Here is a 20,057-nt window from a genome sequence, read left to right as displayed (position 1 = left end):
AATTGGGCCAGGTCAGTTTTTGAGTTCGAGGCCCAAAATGGTAGTGCAATTCAAATAGTGGGTTTAATTAATTTAATATAAAATCAAATTATAAATTTCGAGAATATGAATTTTTTTTTTTAAATTCGACATCAAGTGGTGCTAAGATGAGCACAGCTTAGTAGTAAGATGAGCAAAGCTTAGCGATACTTGGCATATACTCCTTCCTTTGAGGTCTGGAGGTTTGATCCTGCATATCTCCAAATTGTTGTATAAATGATGTTTATTTAGTATTATAATTTAAAAATTTTAGAATAAGTCCCTTAATTTTAGATGTCATATCTATTTTGGTCCATATACTTAAAAAAAATGGATAATGGATTATTGATGTTTTAATTTTGTTTCTATAATATATATATATATATATATTATTAGTATAACTTGTAGGGGTGGGCATCAAACTCACAACATCTTAATTAGATATATATGTCAACTACTGTTATGCTATGCTCGCTTTGACAATTTTGTTTCTAATATATTGGTATCATTAACTTCTTTATTTAAATTTGTGTCACCAAATACCTAAACATTGCAATTATTCTCTTGAATAATCCTTATGTACTCGTCAAAACGAGCATAACTCTGATAATTGACATATATCTCTAACCAAGAGGTTGTGAGTTCGATACCTCATCCCCACGTGTTGTACTAAAAAAATCATACCATATATATGGATGAATATCAAACTTCCCACATTAGAATGAGCAAGATATTCCTTTTTTTTAAGTAATAAAGGAGCAAGACGTCTCTTATGTTTGCTAATTATATACATTTTTTTTTTAAGTTTATGGATATACTAGAAAACTCGATAAACATTAGAAAAAGTATATATATATTCCACTACTAATAGACTCAAGCATCAAGTTACATTTGTTTTCTTAGGACTGAAAATCAAGAAACGATAATGGAAAATTTTACGTGAATAATGCTACTTACTTTTTAGCATAATAAGGGAGGTGGATAATTCGAATTCATGACGTTTTAATTAAAGATAAATGTCATTGAGATAAGTTTAGATTGTCACGTGAACAATGTTATTGGTATCGATTCTAATGTCAAATAAATAATATTTTCAATCCGATTAATTCCATCCCGACTATTTTTCATTACGATTAACGAACGAACAAACATGTTCTTTAAGATTGCAATAAAAAAAATGTCGTAAATATATTTTAAGAAACCTTTAGGAGGAATTTCCATTTCTCTCCCGGCCATGGTCTTCAAAGTTCAAACCGATCAGTGATAAGATAAGCCCCAACTGAACTCGAACTGTGTCCTCTCTTCTTCCCCCGCGAGCTCTGAAATTCTGCCATGGAAGCCTCTCTTCTAAGCTTTCCCACCTCCAAACCCCCACCATCTTCTCAATTTCTAACCCTAAATCGACCACAAATCCTCTATCCTTCTCTCCCTTCCGCCATTCCCCGCACCAGGGCCGCCATCACCACTGCCTCAAGATCAGCGCCGCCATTTCCCGCTCCAAGAAGGAGGAAACCATCGATACAGTCAAGCAACAGCTCGAGAACTGCTATCTATTGGCCGGAATCAAGTACAAGGGCTTCACCGTCCAGCAATTTCAAGAACTCCGTCGATCTCTCCCCGAAACCTCCAAACTCATCGTCGCCAAAAACACGCTCGTTCTCAAGGCGATTGAGGGGACCTCTTGGGAAGCCCTAAAGCCCTGTATGAAGGGCATGAACGTCTGGCTATTTGTCCACTCCGAGGAGATTCCGGCCGCCATCAAGCCCTACAGGGATTTCCAGAAGGAGAAGAAGCTCGAGGATAATGATTTCACCGGCGCGGTTTTCGAGGGGAAGTATTACGGGCCGGATGATTTCAAGGCACTGGAGACAATGCCGTCCAGGGCGGAGGTGTATGCCAAAATGTTGGGCCTGTTGAACGGTCCGGCGTCGAGCTTGGTCGGAACGATACAGGCTCCGGCGAGGGAATTGTTGATGGTTTTGAAGGCTTACGTGCAGAAATTGGAGGAGCAGGGCGGCGGCGGCGGGCAGTAATGTACATAGAAGAAGAGCTTCAATTTTAAGCTGTAAGTTTATATGAAAACCCCTTCAATTAGCTGACTGCAGCCGAATGTATGGTTGATTTTCTGGTTTTTTTTTTGTCTTTTAGTGTTATCAATTTCAAGTAATTATGAGGAGAAATAGAAACTCTTATGAGAACGGGCATTGTAGAATTGGTGTAAAGTTTAAATTCTTTCAAGTAATTGATATTCAAGCATAATGACCAATCTATTAGGCTCTTCCATTGGTGTTTGCTTACAGGTTTTCAACATTAGAAACAGATTTTAAGATTTAGATGTTTGGTTTTATTAGATAGCTCTTGATGTTTCATTGTAAAGCTATATGTTCCAACTTGCTGTTCAAATCTGCTTGAATTTATTTACCTGATAATGGTGCTAGGCTTCATTTGGCTGTGATGGGTTACTGTGTCTCAGTAAGATTGCGTCTGAAATGGCTTTCAGAGTAGTGCTTCTAAGTGAAACATTTTCTATAAACTCTTTAAAGGGTTTCTTTAAGGAGATTTCAGTCACGTTTGGTAATTTTTCCGTTTCTTGTTTCTCGTTTCCAATTTTCTTAAGAAATCTAAGCATTTTGCAACTAGATATTTCTTGTTTCACCTATTTTAGGAACTTTCTTAAAATTGTATAAAAATTTTTGAAAATTACCCAAACATGTTTCTTATTTCGTGTCTCATTCCCAATTTGTTCCAAAACATAAATAAAATGATTATTTTATCATATTTGAATTCATAGATGTTGGACCATACAATTCATTTTTCTTTATTAAAAATGAAGAAACAGAAACAAGAATAGGAATATTGCCAGACAGACCCTGAAGTTCACTTGAAACCAAATATCTTGAAATTCATGCAATTTTAAAAAGGGGGAAGCGCACTCTTCATCATCCTAAAAGTCATGCCAAATTAAGTTTAATCCTGATGATTCTGATCAATCTGTTAATGATCAGACACCAAACGAGTCGAGATCTTTAGCGAACTATTTGGAAGAATTACTGCAATTCTCATTCAGAACCTGTAGACTTTGGTTCAATGCGTCCTTTTGGTGACCATATTATAGAAACTTGACCAGGCAGGCACGTGGGATGTAAGTTTCAACCTTAAAAGATGTTCTAGTGGATACATCCTAACTTTCAACTGCCTTTTGCTTGTTCGATCTTTTTTTTTCTGTGGCCTTGTTTGATAATGTTCGAATATTCAGTGTCGATAGCATTCATGCTAGAGTGTATAGTTCTCTTTTGGAAACTACAGTCTTTTTTTGATTTCACAGGATTGGAAGAATGCGATTGTATAGTTCTCTTTGGGGAGGGTTCTCTCTACCCTCTGCCTTTAGGTTGTTCTCGCTTTTTTGGGCTCTTTTGATTTGAATGCTTTCTCTTTATTTCTTATAAAAAAAAAATAGCATTCATGCTAGAGTGAAGTTTTTATAGGAATTCTAGTATATGTTTGTTGCTGTTTAGGTTGACATTAGGGGTCTTTTGAGTGCTGTTCTGAGAGATAGTTTTCCTGTTCTTTGGTTACTTGCAAAGGTTTAGATGGTCATGGAAATTACATTTCAATGGTTTTAATGACAGTCAACAGACGATGGGTAAAAATAAATTAAAGAAAAAGTTATTATTATGATTGTTTTTAATATATGTGAGTGTTCATGCCAGTTTATGCATATCTATCTAGACTAATCTCACAAACAACATGCTTGACTTGGTTACATTTTGTTGCCAAGGAAATTAGTAGAATATTAAATCCTAGATAGATAGTCACTATAGTCTCACCGTCTCCAACCTTGACGCAACATATTTTTGTTGAAAAATAGTTTCTCTTCTAAGCTTTAACCTTGACTTCTTGGCTTTCGTGGCTTGGAAATCACTTGTAAACTTATGTGGATCTCTTTTGCGATAATCTATTTTTCAGGTCTCTGGTTGAGTAAACCAAACTAAAACGGTCAAGGAAGTTTAAAACAATATAATCCATAACACATATAAATGAGGTGCTTATTTGTCAAATTTTAATGGTGCTTATTTGTCAAATTTTAATGGTGATAAGTAAGAAGATACTACCGACTAGTAAGTAGTTAAATATTACTCACAAATGAAGGAATAACACACATTCGGAGACCTATGATCTCCTCTAGTTTTGTTTATTTTTGGGGCAGCAAAAAAGAATAGATCGTGCTGCTTCTTTAGCCAAATTCGGCTACTCGATTCATCCCGTTCATCAAATTTTCTTGCTCATTTTCTTTTCCATTGTTCTCTTTCGTGAGTTTGTAGGGAGGGTTAGATTTCTGTAATCTGAGCTTAAAGAAGTCACATCTATATTTGGTATATAAGATTAAATTAAAAAATATAAAAGAAGGAAAAAAAAAAGATGCACCAGTACCAAAGGAAATTACAAAAAGCTTTTCCAATGGGCATAAGAGAAGATAAAACTTAGTCACAAAAAATGAGAGACAATTTACACTATGAATGATATCCTAAACTTGCGAAACTTATATTTTGTATTATATGTTTGATTTTTACTAATTATGGACTCACGAACATAACTTAAGTTTCTAATATTTTGTATTATATGTTTGATTTTTACTAATTATGGACTCACGAACATAACTTAAGTTTCTAATATTTTGTATTATATGTTTGATTTTTACTAATTATGGACTCACGAACATAACTTAAGTTTCTAATTTTTATAATATGTATACTTAAATGACATGTTTCAATTATTTTTTGTACTTCGCTTTTTATAATATAACATTATAAGTTTAGAGGGAAAGATTGGAACTTTCGACGAATAAATGAGTTAATAATATCTTAATTAGCTGAGTAAGCAATTTTTTTCTTTTAATCTATCAAGCCAGCCGAGAGTTCTATTTTTTAATCAAGCAACCATTTTCACAATTTGAACTTTATAATAATGCTTTCGAAGCCTATGAGATTATCGTTTGTTAATAAAATATTTAAAATATCAATATTGATTATTATACTTTATAAAAATATAGAAGAGCTCAAATGTTTTAATGGTTGGTCTTATTTTTATTAAGTTTTTATATTTTAATCAATACCAACTCTCTTCCTTAGCTAGTATTAATTGTTTAAAAACCATGCAATATGATATAAGATATTTTTATTAAGAAATAGTCAAATTGCAAAAATGTCAAAATTTTCAAATGAAATTAAATTTTTGTTCCTATAATTTACCCATATTTACCATTTAGTACCTGAGCTAAAAAATATTAATTTGAATCCCTCAAATTTTAATAGGTTCTAAATTTAATATTGCCACTAAAATATGAGTTAAGAATGAAAAAAATGACATAGCTTATTTTATTTTTATTACCATCTGAAATAATTCATAACATGAAGATGAACATGGGAACATTGTACATCACTCTTGTAAAAATTGGGCGAAAAAAAAAAGTATAGCTTGTTCAATAAAAATAAATTGAAAGGTTAAAATAAATTACTACTCGCTTTTTACCCACATAACGCACCAATTTCTTCTATTTTGTGTAGAACTCTATACATTATTGTACAATCAAGTTCAACTAGTTTAGACACTTATCTCCGATCAAAAAATCGTGAGTTTGAATATCCACATCTACTTGTGGTACTAAAAAAATACTCCAATCAAAGAGAGAAATGTAAATTCATTTTGTCATTCAATTTGATAACAACGTGTTGTAGGAACCAAGTTGAAACTTTTATTATTATATGGATCAATGTGAAACTATACCCGTACTTATTTGAACAACATCAAAGAAGAAGACGAAGAACTGTATCACTCAAAGAAATTTAGTTTCGGTCTCTGCAAACACCTGCCCACAAAGAAATTTGCACACAAAGAAATTGGGTTATAAAAGTGTACCTTGCACCTCATGTCTCTCCTCTTATTTATAGGAAGAGTCTTATTAGGTTGATTTAAGTGGATCGGCTAAATCGAGTCTAGCCAACTCTAGTCTAGTTTGATCGGGTGTTCCAACCAAGACAATTTGATTGGAGTGACTCGACCCATGTCATTTTTCTAATTTCAATCGATGAAAATTTGATGATGTAATTCCATCCGTAACAACTATCAATTAAAATGACGTCCGAAACATAGATATACTAAAACAAAACTCTTTGAACTTCAAGGACCACACTAAAAATAAAGTAGACTTGAGGGATTAAAACTAAAATTTAACAAAAGAAGTAATTACATAGAACATGTGAAAATTGAGATTTTGTGGATCTTTTTTTTGTTGAAAAAGAAAGGTTTCACTTTCAGGTGGGAGAGAGAGAGACTTACAAGGAAATAGAGAATTTGGAGATACAGAAACCGGACCTGCTTCCGTTCGACCTCAGCCCTCTCTTTCTCTGCAACTCCGAATCAAAACCGCCACTTATGGCGGCGCTGAACCGCTTCGCCGGAGTAAGGGCCGCGGCCACCGTCTCTTCCTCCATGTTAAGCTATGTTCTATGGAAGGCCTTTTCTGCTTCCTCTGTAAACTCCGAAGTTGACCTCAAATCTTCGCTGCTGAACCAGAGCTCTCTCCCTCTGCGGCGTGATCATCCCAAGGATAGGAATGTGCAGTGGGTTTTTCTTGGGTGCCCTGGGGTTGGGAAAGGAACCTATGCGTCTCGGCTCTCCAGTTTTCTCGGTGTTCCTCACATCGCTACTGGAGATCTCGTCCGCGAGGAGCTCTCCTCCTCTGGTCCTCTCGCTTCTCAGGTTTGGTTTTCTCTTGTTGTGAATTGAGAATTGTTCTGTTCAATCTGATCTGATTTGTTCGGTTTTAAGAGGCGTGTCTGATTTTTGGTTGTTAGTGTTCTGTTTTAAAGAGGGGATATGCATTCAGGTTCTTTGAGTAATGGGAAAATAGAGCTCGTAGTGACTCAGAGATTGAATTGACTAAGATTCATGAGATGGAAACCATATTTTCCTCAGGGAAATGATACAGTTAAAATTGTGATCATGATATAGCTGTTGTATTGAGCATTTTATTTTGTTGTCTGGGCTGTGGAAACCAGATGAGTTTTGAACTTCTGTTCCTGAAAGAAGACAGAAATTTGTGAGGGTTACTCAGAATCATGCCTCTTCTTCTTCTTTTGGGTACCGTCCAATTTCCATTTTGAAGCAGTGAAGCATGCCAACTTAACTTTTCCTAGCGGTCACTTACAGGAATTGGACTGAAGTGATCTTTTGGCATTTCTCGTGATGTCATGATACATTCTATGCATGTAAGAATTTTGTCGCCTACCATGGCTTCTGTTTATACATGCGTGACTCTGGATTTGCATTTTACAGTTTCATTTTTGTAGGATCCTACTATATAATTCATATAGTTTTGGAAAATCCATGTATTAACTATTTGTGATTTGCTTTGAACATTGGAACATGGAAATGAATTTATTAGGGGGGACTCCAATAAGTTTGAAGGAGAAAATGTATTACCTTTACTTCGAAAGTCAGTTGCTCTGATATTGAAGCAACGTGTTTCTGTTTTCTTTTCTCTGAACCCTTTTGTTCATACCTCAAACTTTTTTTTGCAGCTTACAGAGATTGTTAGTCAAGGAAAATTGGTTTCAGATGAAATTATAATTAATTTATTATCCAAACGTCTTCAAGCTAGTAAAGCTAAGGGTGAATCGGGCTTTATTCTTGATGGTTTCCCTCGAACTATCAGACAAGCGGTGAGATCTTTGTCATATAAATATTTTTTCTTTGCTTCTTAACATCATTATACCTGTTATATGATTCTCTATTACTGAAAATCTTTGTGAAATATTTAGCACCTTGACAAGAAAAGTTTTGTTCCCTTAGTGATATGCAAAGGATGAGAGTTTTGTGCTGTTCTCTTTGTAAATGAGTTACTATGGTTAAGGACTTTTACAGTGGCAACGTGCAAAAAAGAAAAATAACTTCTATTACAATGACCTACAAAATATGGAAACAAATATTGTTTTAGTCTTTAGAGAGACACATAAATCTTTGGCCTCCCCCTAATAAAATTCATTTCTTATTCTGATGACAAAATTTGGTTTACTTTCGAACACTTTTTTTTTCTCCTTCTATTTTTTTTTTTGTAAAAGTCATCTGGACGGCCCTTATTTGCAGTTAATATTTATTAGGCTGTTTCTTATTCAGGAAATATTGGAGGGGGTCACTGATATTGATTTAGTGATTAATCTAAAGCTTCGAGAAGAAGCACTGCTCGCAAAATGCCTTGGTAGGAGAATATGCAGCGAGTGCGGAGGAAATTATAACATTTCTTGTATTGACATCAAGGACAAGGAAGGCAGGCCTGAATTGTACATGGCTCCCCTTCTTCCTCCTCCCAACTGTGCATCTAAACTTATCACACGGTCGGATGATACTGAAGAAGTTGTTAAGGAACGACTCCGAATTTACAAAGAAATGGTATGAGTCCTCTAGAAAAGTTCCTTTACCAATAATATTTGCATTAATAGAATTACCAAATTAACTTTCAGAAAGAGCTCTTTGATTGTTTTTTTTTTTTTTTAAATTTTTTATCATGGTGAATACACACTCCTTAGTTTCTTATGGATGAGCTTAGGAGGCTGGAGGGAGGTAGTTTTGTGCATTTGTCATACATGTAATGTAACTTCTTAAAGAAGCTAAGGCATTCTCTTCTGACATGGGTATTGCGTTTTGTGTTAGATCATGTATGTGAAATAGAAATGGTTGCTTTCGCGGAGCAATGGACTCGCCCGAGTACTGCCATCCTTGTGAATTTCATGTTATACAAATATGTCTGCATCATGAAGCTGATCCCAACCACATTATTTCATCTTCATAATTTGTTTTTTACCCCATTGATTCATTGACACTTAATATGAATTGCTCTTGCAGAGCCAACCTGTCGAGGAGTTCTACCGAAGTCGCGGGAAGTTATTAGAGTTTGATCTTCCTGGAGGAATACCCGAATCCTGGCCGAAGTTGCTTCAAGCACTAAACCTAGAAGACCACAATCACAAACAATCAGCTGCAGCCTGAAGTCTGTGCTTTCTTGTATGGTAGTCAATATATCAAATATTCTTTGGATCTGAAAAAAAATTTGCATATTCTTATTGCTTTTTCTTAGCATAAGTCGGAGTAAATAAAATTGTCAGAATTGAGTAGTGGGAACACTCGTATACTTCTAATAGTGTAGTTTCCTAGTGAGTGAGTTATTAGAATTCTGGGTTAGAGAGAGAGCAGCATACATTCTGAATGGTCGTCGGAGAAATTATTTGAGGGGCTCGAACAACATGGCGAGTAGACTCATACCATTTGATGTATGAGGCAGAAATTAAAAACTACGGGTTGATCATGCATCTATTCGTTGCGATGAGGATAGTTAGGAGGGACAGTTACGCTGTAGTAGCCACATTGAATAATTTTTCTGGTCTTGGAGCTTTGATTTGATGGTGGCGATATCTAGTTACGAATGGTCCGTGCATATGGGCCAATAGTGATTGTGCTTCAGAGTCGAAGTTGTTCTGGGCAGATAGCAGCAATAGTAGATGAAATGAATTGATATTTTGATTATGTTAATTAGAACAGTAATCAAATGTCCTATTAAATTCAGTGAAAAGTAAATAAAATTGTAGTTGAAATATGATTGTGATTCTTATAATCATTAAATTTGTTTGGAATTTCAATTTTATCTTTGCCTCGTATCATATTCCAAGTTATTGAAAATATAATGCAAGTCAAGATCGAGGTTTTGGTATAGAAATCAAACATAGAATTTGATGAAAGATGGATTGTCGAGCAAAAAATAAAGATTAAAATAAAATAATATATCTAAAATTTTAGGAACTTAAATCAAAATGAATTATAATTTTGAAAACAAAACCATATTTAAACTCCAAATTAAAAATCAGTAGTTAATTATAAAAATCCTCCCTGCAAATAACTGAGGGTTCATATTTCTCATCATTATTGACTTGGGAATAACAATCAAATATATAGAACAACAACAAGAGGGAGAAATTTTCATTTAACATCGGAAGAACACAAAATTTACCATTTGTTATAATGTAAATAAAGAGGAAAGCTAGTAGTTTTTGGTGGTTTCCATCGGAGCAAATGGGCTGCAAGCAGTTCTTTTCTGTCCACGAGAATCTCAATAGAGCGCCTTCTAATTGCATCATGAAGAGTATCATCAGATGCTCGAAGTCGGGCCACTTTACCGTAACAAAGGCACAAAGGCGCAACAAAGCCATAAATATGTATTTCATCTCTGAACTGTTCTTGCCCAAATCTTTCCTCAAGTTCTGCTTCCAGAATAAAAGAATTCAGTACCATTTTCCTTGATGTAAAACTGAAAATTGCGCACTCTGTTTCTCAAGTTGTCTTGCAGGCCTCCGACTGGTTTGTTCAGAACTGTCAACTGCAGAAAGAAAATGATTGCCAGCAGCAAATTTGTATACATTCAATACAAACGGCAAAGAGAAAATAGTATGATCACCAGCATAACACAATATTTAAAACCATATTCGCATCGTATCTTAAACTCGAATATTGTATATAGATTAAAGTTACATCTAGAACAGCCATTGTGTACAAGCACAGTTACATGGAGAGAACCAATGAAGGCGGGGTCAAGAAAGTCTCTTATCAAAAGAAAAACTATTCTTCTAAGATAGTTATCTTGCTTGCAGAATACACAAGAATTGACATCTCTACTATACACCATACAATGACGTTATTGAGACAATAATGTCGTCAACAGCCCCTAACAAATTTTGTCACAAGTATGAAGAAAATTATATGTGAACTAAAATTAGGAAGAGTTACCAACCTGAGCTATGTTCAACTAGTTAAGACATATATCATCAATCAAAAGGTCGGAGGTTTGAATCCCTATCCCGTATGCTAAACTAAAAAAAGATCAGGACGAGTTTTTTAAAGTTGTTGCACAATTCTCGACCAAGGAAAAGATGTAGAGGGAAAATTTCAAACGTAACCTTAAAAATATAAAACCGTAGAAGTAGAAAACAAACAGGTAAATGTGAAAGTAATAAAAACAAGAAATGGCACCTGCCCATGAACGTCCTTTGCTATACCAGTGGCTAGTGGTCCTACTTTTATCAAAACATCAGCAAGGTACTCCATCTGTAGAATCCGTGGCCTCTCAGTGTCCATGTACACATCTTCGTGATTAAGTGCAATTAAGGAACAACCCTGTGGCAAGAGCAAAGTATGAACACTGGAGATGGAAATGACAAGGGATATAAGATATGTGAAGAAGAGAATAATTCAGTTAGCTTTCGGAGTCTTACAATTTCTGATGTTAAAGTGTGGCAATAATGAAGGAAGTCTAAGACATGATTTGAAGAGCCATTTGCAGCAACCTCCAAAAGAGGTATGTCATCTATCACAATGGTGACATGCTTTTTGTTCTGTTGAATTAAGGCATTCACAGCTCTCTGAATTTTGCAGTACAGACCAACAAGAACTCCTTCATCAGTTTCCTTTCCGCTTCTATCTGGTAACAGAAAAATTCGTCTCATATCAAGGATTTGATATTATGAAGAACACATAATGAAAAGGATAACAACACAATGAATTCAAAAAGATAAGAAGTGCACTGTTTTCTATTTTATACAGAAACCGAAAAATAAACTGCACTAGTTTGAAGAAAGGGGAGGGGAGAAAAAGATTAAAAGCTTTAATGAGGATAGTATACCTGGTTTTCTCACCTGAACAGCCCAGCGTTAGCATGTCAAAGAAAATGAACCTACCGCTGTCCCTTTGAGCAACTAAGTTACAGCCCTGAATAGAAAATAGTTCTGCAAATGAATACATCTCATTTTGAACACTTAATTACTGTAATTAATTGACAGAATCCTATCGAATCATATATGCAGATGAACGAGAAGAGAGACCCACCAGCCAGATTATTATTTTCAACACTAGAATTTAAAAAAATGATGGTTTACTTGCACCTACTGCCAAATATTTCGAAAGAATCTCAAACTCCCCAACTAGCTAAATTACTATTACATCAAAATCTTTATTCAAAACCAGAACACGCCACTAAAGCCAGTATATCATCCAATAATTTCACAAACGCAGTGCACTAGAAACTAAAAAGAATGCCCGTCAATCACCCATTAACAAGTTTTCTGAGCATATCATAATCATGTAATTTCTTAAAACTCGTTTAAGTTGTCAACACTGATAACAACGCCGAGGAACTGAAGCTAATCTGTTAGTCCAGTGATACAATCTTCTAAGTTTCCACCATTGTTCCTCTCACCGACAACCAAGTAAAAAAAAAACAATAGCAACTCAAACGACAATTAACATAAGTTACGCCGCCAAAACCTAAACTATAAACATCACATACAGCGATAGCGAGAGCGTACCAATTTCCGAAGCACACGATCGTAGTGGGCGAAGAACTGAGAGAATGCGATGAAGATAACGGCATTGGATGATTGAGGAGACGAAAGAGAGCGCTTGAGAAGGTGATGAAGAAGGAAAGCACCGCTGGTTTCGACGCAGTCCTCGACGAGCAACAGGCGACCAATCAGAGGCGAAGGCTTGGCCGGATCATCGAGACCTAGAGCTTCATCAAGCATATTCGAAGCCATTCGGTCCATAATCTTCGCAATTCTAGGGCGGAGAGCGGCGGAGCAGAGCAAGCAAAAAGAGAGTAGATATATTTTGGACAAATTGCAAAACGAACCCCCCAACTATATAATAATTGCTATATATTCACTCTTCAACTTTTAATTATAAAAATTAGACCCTACCACTTTCATGTGAAAAAATTGAGTTTTTTTCTTTTTATTTTTATTTTTAGTACAATTAAGTCCCATTAAGGCACTTATCTCCTTAAAAAATGAGTTCGAATCTCATTCTCATATGTTGTACTAAAAAAAATTTACTAGTAACAACTTATCTCTATACAAACCGCTATTGAATGTTCAACAACTCATTATTTAAAAAAAAAAATTCTCTATTTTCACACACATAAGATAGATCAATCTATTGCAATCAACAATCTCGATAGTTTATCTTAGTTTTTGCAATTTGCCTATAGATTTTATTTTCTCCATTTCGTTTCTCCTTAAATATAATAATTTAATCATATTTTAGTGATCAAATTATTATTGGGTTAAATTACAAGTTTGGTCTTTATAGTTTTAGCTCAATTTTAATTTAGTACTTGCAATTTTAAAATTTCAATATGATCCCTATAATTTAGCCAAATTTCACAAACTATAGAGACCAAATTCAAACTAATCACAGTCTATAGAGATGAAATTGTAATATAACCTTACTATTTTATTGGTTTCAATTTAATTTTCATTTCAGTGTTATTTGGTTATATTACGTTACATATAAAGTTACGAGAATTCGAATCCAATTATTTAAGAAATGTAAAGTTATCTTAGCCACTAAATTATTCCTATTACATCTCCTGGAATTCAACAATTGTCTTTATGTTACATTTATTTAAACAAATAGTGTATTTTATTTCAATGCAATAAAGAGATACAATGAACTAACTTTTAGAGAAAACATGTGACATGATAATTATAATTCATTCAAAGACTATTTTAGTGTCTTTCACTCTTCAATGATTTCAAGACAATAAATAGAGAATAATTTCTCTAAAATAATTGATCAGAGCTCATGAAGTATTATTTTCTATAAAATAAATGATAGAGTTCAAATGATATTTTTGATTCAATTCGAAAACAAATATGCAAACAGAAGTTTAAAATATACATTAATTTACTATTTTTTTTCAAAGAATAAACGAATAATTTAAACCAACCAAACTCAAATATTTCATGATTTGATTAGCAAAATCCCGAACCCAACCCATGGACACTCCCTCTCACAAGTTTAACAAATGGTCCATTCAACGAGTCCTCTTTTCACTTGGCAAATGTAGTGTTGATGAGAGCAAGTAACTCCCATATTTGTGCTGAGAACTACTAAAGGACCCCAAATGCAGAAGGCATATGTATGATTACAAGTTTTGCAATTCAAGCTCTGGAAAAAGTGTATACAAATGCACAACTTGAATCAAAAGAGCAAATCCAGAAGGGGGGGATGGGGGATAACTGTTCCCTAAAACGGTAAAACATCGGTAAACCGTTCTCTACGACTGTAAAATTTCGGGTGAGGTGGGACAATCCTTTAACCAGAGACCTATTTGTTTATAGATACGAAAACACCAAGCTCAATTGTACATAAAGAATCTTGTGCAAAGGTAAATAGGAAGGGGAGGGAAGGTGGAGAAGGAAATGGTTTAAAACAGGTGGTGAAGAATAAATATAAAAATTATACCAAAAAGAATAAAAGTTTTATGAGGAGATCAAAACCTGGGAGTAGAGGAGTTATCTGAGTATGCAACTGCAGCTTAAAAGAGGCGAATAAACCGACACCATCTGACGTGACTGGGTACTCGTTGATCGCCTCGGAGTGACACTGCAAACGAAATCTACAACATTGAAACATAGAGACAGCTGACGAGGGGGTTATGAAGGTTGCAACAATCTGATGATTAGATTTTGAACAACTCAGTGTCATGTTAGCTTCTTGTCAGAACCATCTTCACAGTTCTCGTCTAGAAGATCTAGGTGTTGATGAGCTACTGCGAGCGCTTTGAACTGGCTGGGTCTCGGGATCGTATTTTTGGGAAGCAAGATATGTTAGGGCCGTAACGACATCAGCAATGAGGGGTCGCATATTGGGCTGGTCCTGAACACACATTGCAGCGACTGCAAGAGCTTGGTATAAGCCCCTGACTGGGTATTGTCCTTGGAGCAATGGATCAGCCATCTGCCAGAATTTCCTCCTATCTTTAAATAAGGGTTGTGCCTGAGATGAAGAAAAGTGAGATTTTTCAGACCACTAATATTTATTACAGGACTTATAAACAACTATTAATGTAGCAAATCATATCATTTGACATAAATAATGTGGCATAAAATCTATTTTAAAATGCAGCAATATTAGATTCAGCTCGACTATCTGAACCATAATATTCCTCGAAATAAATAATAAAATCATGTCGTCTTGTAATGGAATTGGCAAAAGAAAAGGTAATTCCTAGATCTATGAGATTCAAAATTTTTAAAATAGTTAAACAGATAGGTAACAACAATAAACACCTAAATCATCATGGTTTGGTCTAGTGGTCAACAAGGGCTAATATAAATAGTCAAAGGGCTTAGAGGAAATTAGTTCAAAATCAAACCATGGTGGCTACCTACCTAGAATTTAATATCCTACCAGTTACTTTGACAACCAAATGTAGTAGGATCAGGCAGTTGTCCCATGAAATTAGTCGAGGTGCACGCAGGCTGGCCCGGACACTCACGGATATCAAAAAAAAAAAAACAATAAACACCTAAGCAAATGACAGTAGAAACAATCATGGTTCAGCTTCTTACAGGTTATGACCATTCAGAATGGACAGAAGTAAAAATATTTGCTGCCTCATGTCCATGCATTGGAACTATTGCATCTAAAAAAATGGCAATATAATGATCACTCTATCATGAATGTACATGCAAAAAAAATAAAAGTCAATTGAAAAAAGTATAAGAAACGAAGTATTTTTCATGCCCATACTCAATAGTACAACTCATAATCGTCGATGGGGGCGGCATTGATCCTGAATTCGACTTAATATCTCAGTGTACAATCAATTTGCACAAACAGGCTATAGCAGCATGCATGATGCAACAGATATTTTAGCATCTGCACGTCTGCACCTTACACCGTCTCTCCCATGTAGGACCACAAAAGCACAACGTGAATAATTATATGGCTTTCCTAGTCAAAAGAAGACATGACTTTCCGAACTAAGCACCACTGAGGTAAAACCTTCATCAAATCAGACTGCATTGCAATTTCAAGCAACTGATCATTTCAGATGTCTATGATTCACTTATGCTTTATGTCAATGAGAGTGTCGTGGTGTGCATATGCATGAGTTGTAACTGAACGTGGATGAAACACATGATCTTACCAATCCAACAGTCTTATTCGCATGAGGATGATCTCTAGAACAACATATTAATGTAACAAAGTAAAATTGGAAGGCATAATAAACTGGAAAACTAAAGATGAAATAGAAGAGATGGCTTTGTACCCATGCCACCAAATTGTGTTCCCCTGCGCCTCTTGAGTTGTCAATAGCTTTTCTGCCGGTAATAATTTCTAGCAAAACAACTCCAAAGCTAAAAACATCTGATTTTAAGGTGAGCTGGCCAGTCATTGCATATTCGGGAGCACAGTATCCATAAGTTCCCATCACTCTTGTGGACACATGAGTGTTATCCCCCACGGGGCCCAATTTAGCCAAGCCAAAATCGGATAGCTTGGGATGGTAATCTTCGTCCAGAAGGATGTTTGAGCATTTTAGATCACGATATATAACTGGGGGGTTAGCTTTGTCGTGCAAATACTCTAAGCCCTTTGCAGCACCTGCAGCTATTTTCATTCTTGTATTCCAGTCAAGCCGTTTTTTATCAGGTGGCAGATCTGGCATAAGCATTTAATGATGATATCATTACCACAAAAGAAACAAGATTAAAGAAGTATGCAAGAAGGCAAGATGACTGAAAAATGATGATAATGGTCAATAGTAGTTGTATATGCAAACCATGTAGATGGTCTTCCAAAGATCCCAATGGCATGTATTCATAAACCAAAAGTCTTTGATCACCCTCTGCACAATAGCCAATTAAATTAACAAGATTTGGGTGATGGAGTAGGCTTAACATTAGAACTTCAACAAGGAATTCCCTGTTTCCTTGTAGCCCATTTCGATCGAGTTGCTTGATGGCAACTACCTGTACTCAACAAAAGTACAAATATCAGAACCTTCCTGCACCACCCACCAACGTAAAACTCAATGCGAGTACTATTTCCAGTATGTGATGAGTGTTGAAATTCAAAGCTGTACAGCATTTTAAATAAAGGCTATCAAACAACAACAGTAAATTGCATATTTAGTGTATTTCCTTTTTTCTTTAGATTTTGTAATCTGTGCATTACGTGAATGTGAGAGACATAGGGATAGAGAGTATTACAGCTTCACTTTCCTTCCTATATAATAAGGCTGCTATAAACAATACCAAATCTTTGCCGATAACTCCATTTCTTTCTGACAGTTTCAGTCTAATATATATACATACATATACACATACACATATATATATATATTTCAACAAATTCTCAGGCTAAAAGGTTGAATATATGATTTTAGCAACTGGAAATGAACAATAACAATTTTTTGCTCAACTCCAAAATACCAATGTCAATTATTTCTCAGACTTAAAAATGGATGAACAATTTCAGCACAAATGTGAAACCAATGGAGCATTGTTATAGCTTGATTTAATCTTCTCAACTGTAACATTCAACACAAGCTGCAATAGAAACAATGGAAAGGACAAGGAGGGTGCAAAGTCATTGCTAATATGCTTACTTGTTGTCTTCATTAGCAGTTATCCAGATTACTAGTAAATGATAAACTTTCGTCTTTTTTCTTAAAGAGAGTGACGTCATGAGGGCAACAATATTGGTAAAAAAAGGTTTCCACCCAAACTCATCCAATAGAATATGATAGCCATGTTAAACATATTAGGATTGCTCAATCTTGCAGCATAGATAGCAGAGATGTCCAAAGTTAGAGTTCTTGGATGAAAGAATAAAGCAATAGACCTTACAAAAACAAACTCGACTTGAGAATGTGTATGCTGCGTGAATGTGTAGACTGTAGAGTGATCAGAGTTTAAGGCAGTAACAAACTCAATTAATATCATGTTTACTCCATTGGAGAGAAAAAGAAAAAATATAAAACTGACCTGATTTATGCTATCCAACCGTCCTTTATATACTCGACCAAAACCTCCTTCACCTAAAAGACAGTCTGCTCTAAAATACTTTGTCGCAGCTGCCAACTCTCGGAATGTGAATGTAAATGTTTGTGCTGAAATCTGATCAGAATCCCCATCTTTTAGGGCCTCGTTCTTCCCATTAAATGTCGGCTTTTCTATTAAAAAAAAAAGAAAGAATGGGTTTACAAGAAGATATTCAATAACAAATTTTGCAAAGAAGTAAAAGGAAACTTCAATAAGCATCATTGATACTTATGAACAAAAAAAAAAAAATTCTTAAAAGAAAAACAGGAAGTATTTTAAGACAGTCTGATCTGAAACAAGATGTCATCAAACAGTCCACCGACCCAAGATCAAAACATTGATGCAACAAAACATGGAAAGAAATAGTAGGTATCACCAAAGAGAAAGAAGAAGAAGAAGAGAGAGACAGAGAGGGAGAGAACCGTGGAACCGAATTAAGTTTATAACAGAGCAAGTAATCCAGGCATTATCATACACAACAAAGCAACCCAACTCGAAATGGGAATTCTAAAAATTGGGTTTTATTTAAATCACCTAACAAACATTCTCAAACTTCACTGAAAAAAAAAAAAAATACAACAACAATTCGCTACAAGAAATTAAAATTTCAAACCATTTCAAAGAGCCTCCAACAATCCTGGGTACAGCTCAAAATTCCGCGAAGCAGCTAGCTCTGACTAAATTTAAGTCGAAAACAAAATCCAACAACTCATAAACAAAAACATACTTGAAGAAGAAAAAAAACACAAAACACAAAACAAAACCTCCCATTCAAATCTTCGTAAATCCCCACAGATGGCGTTGGCATTGGCATTGGCAACGGATTTTCCGGCCGAAGTTGAGAAACTAAACTCCAGAGCGTACATTGGCAGGAAAACTCGAGTAGAATCTCGAATTGAAGCAAATTTAAGGAAGAGAAAGTGAGAAATTGTTTAACATTGTCCATTAAATTTACCTGAAGTGGATGGGATCGGATCGTCCTCCTTGTGAAGCTGCTTGGCCTTCTTATTGGAGCTTCCAGAACAGAGAAACCATCCCATTGCGTATTCTCTCTCTACCGTAGTCCACGGAGGAAGAGAGAGAGAGAAGGTTAAAATTCAGATACAAATACAACACTCTCTGCCCAGTGTATATATTATCTTTTTTTTCCTTACCGTCGTTTTTGCATAGATGTCCTCTAATTAGACAAAATTTCAAAAACGCCCCACATTTTATTCTTTTTGCATCGAGTACACAAAAGTGCTCGCTATTCAAAACAACAAACGTCGAGGATTCGTTTGAAATATTGCTTTATTTGTTTTTGAAAAAAATCTCACCGCAAGAAAAAAAAAAGTTTGGAATTTTTTTTTTATGAATTATGTGTAGTACAAATAATACTTTTTTTTTTTCGTTTTGATTGGAGTAGTTTTTGTTTTTGTTAGGTTAAGAGAAATAATAGTTCTCTCGTTGCTTTTCAATATATGTTAAAAAGTCAATAAGAATTTTTTTTGATGAAATTTGACCAAAAAGTTCATTTAAAAAAAATAGGTTACCAAAATATGCATTTTTGCATATCTATAAAAACAGTAGTAGTAGTAGGTAGAAGTTCAATTGAAACAATTATTTAAAAGTATAATATACGAATTTTTTAATATAAACATTGTGAGGTTTTTAATTTTTAAAAGGAAAATATGATAGCATGATGGATTATTTATACCAAATTATTCCCCAGATATAATCATGGTTGGGAGCAACATGGCATAAAATCTGAGGCGCCTTGTGTAAATTTATTAGTTTGAGACCTCATTTGCAAATATTTTATGCAATTTTATCTCTTTTATATACCAATATTTACTTTTATGTGATAATCGTCAATAACGAACCTACTACCATCATAAGAATTAATGATTATTTTAACGATTAACTATGACTAACTTATATTGAATTCATTCTCTATATTAAATTGTTTATATGCTATTTAGAAAATATTTTATTTAAATTATGCTAGATTTGAAACTCCAGAAGATTCAAGTAGATTGCTCTATAAGATGTTTTTCTTCTATAGTATATTTTTGTTTTAAAATTTGGGAGGACACTCCAACAAGGAAGAATCATGGGGCTTTT

General features: G+C 34.8%; 4 protein-coding genes across 4 annotated transcripts; 2 read left to right on the top strand and 2 right to left on the bottom strand.

Annotated features, from left to right (window-relative positions):
• The first annotated feature begins 1,236 nt into the window (after positions 1 to 1,236).
• On the top strand, positions 1,237 to 2,297 carry EMB3136 (Ribosomal protein L10 family protein). Its single transcript, XM_022283235.2, is given in 2 exon segments — positions 1,237 to 1,423; positions 1,426 to 2,297. Coding segments are annotated over 2 exon segments (699 nt in total). The 5' UTR covers positions 1,237 to 1,350; the 3' UTR covers positions 2,052 to 2,297.
• A 4,001-nt stretch (positions 2,298 to 6,298) lies between these two features.
• LOC111010199 (P-loop containing nucleoside triphosphate hydrolases superfamily protein) lies at positions 6,299 to 9,667 on the top strand. Its single transcript, XM_088117913.1, has 4 exons — positions 6,299 to 6,777; positions 7,599 to 7,739; positions 8,194 to 8,466; positions 8,920 to 9,667. Exons 1-4 carry the CDS (start codon positions 6,451 to 6,453, stop codon positions 9,061 to 9,063), a joined length of 885 nt encoding a protein of 294 aa, XP_087974039.1. The 5' UTR covers positions 6,299 to 6,450; the 3' UTR covers positions 9,064 to 9,667.
• Positions 9,668 to 9,958: 291 nt separating this feature from the next.
• ELP6 (elongator protein 6) lies at positions 9,959 to 13,568 on the bottom strand. The gene is made up of 5 exons (XM_022283548.2): positions 12,426 to 13,568; positions 11,757 to 11,829; positions 11,337 to 11,542; positions 11,095 to 11,238; positions 9,959 to 10,444 (listed from the first exon to the last, which is right to left on the bottom strand). Exons 1-5 carry the CDS (start codon positions 12,660 to 12,662, stop codon positions 10,322 to 10,324), a joined length of 783 nt encoding a protein of 260 aa, XP_022139240.2. The 5' UTR covers positions 12,663 to 13,568; the 3' UTR covers positions 9,959 to 10,321.
• Positions 13,569 to 13,911: 343 nt separating this feature from the next.
• Positions 13,912 to 19,070, bottom strand: LOC111010198 (putative serine/threonine-protein kinase PBL7). The gene is made up of 5 exons (XM_022283546.2): positions 18,910 to 19,070; positions 17,898 to 18,085; positions 16,691 to 16,880; positions 16,178 to 16,569; positions 13,912 to 14,898 (listed from the first exon to the last, which is right to left on the bottom strand). Exons 1-5 carry the CDS (start codon positions 18,992 to 18,994, stop codon positions 14,632 to 14,634), a joined length of 1,122 nt encoding a protein of 373 aa, XP_022139238.1. The 5' UTR covers positions 18,995 to 19,070; the 3' UTR covers positions 13,912 to 14,631.
• Positions 19,071 to 20,057: the final 987 nt, after the last annotated feature.

This window comes from Momordica charantia, assembly GCF_013281855.1.
Source record: "Momordica charantia cultivar OHB3-1 chromosome 9 unlocalized genomic scaffold, Mcharantia_2.0 BLBB01000009.1, whole genome shotgun sequence".
NCBI lineage: Eukaryota > Viridiplantae > Streptophyta > Magnoliopsida > Cucurbitales > Cucurbitaceae > Momordica > Momordica charantia.
This window is presented reverse-complemented; position numbering and strand designations above follow the sequence as displayed.

Excerpts from the sequence above, each read along its gene's own strand:
- LOC111010198 (XM_022283546.2), bottom strand. The coding sequence starts at position 18,994 with ATGGGATGGTTTCTCTGTTCTGGAAGCTCCAATAAGAAGGCCAAGCAG. Across the intron at positions 16,570-16,690 it reads TTTGGAAGACCATCTACATG|ATCTGCCACCTGATAAAAAA; the intron begins GTTTGCATATAC and ends TGCTTATGCCAG. Across the intron at positions 14,899-16,177 it reads AACACAATTTGGTGGCATGG|GCACAACCCTTATTTAAAGA; the intron begins GTACAAAGCCAT and ends TCTTCATCTCAG.
- LOC111010199 (XM_088117913.1), top strand. The coding sequence starts at position 6,451 with ATGGCGGCGCTGAACCGCTTCGCCGGAGTAAGGGCCGCGGCCACCGTC. Across the intron at positions 7,740-8,193 it reads CTCGAACTATCAGACAAGCG|GAAATATTGGAGGGGGTCAC; the intron begins GTGAGATCTTTG and ends TTTCTTATTCAG. Across the intron at positions 8,467-8,919 it reads TCCGAATTTACAAAGAAATG|AGCCAACCTGTCGAGGAGTT; the intron begins GTATGAGTCCTC and ends TTGCTCTTGCAG.
- ELP6 (XM_022283548.2), bottom strand. The coding sequence starts at position 12,662 with ATGGACCGAATGGCTTCGAATATGCTTGATGAAGCTCTAGGTCTCGAT. Across the intron at positions 11,239-11,336 it reads ACACTTTAACATCAGAAATT|GGTTGTTCCTTAATTGCACT; the intron begins GTAAGACTCCGA and ends CTCTTGCCACAG. Across the intron at positions 10,445-11,094 it reads CAAAGGACGTTCATGGGCAG|TTGACAGTTCTGAACAAACC; the intron begins GTGCCATTTCTT and ends TTCTTTCTGCAG.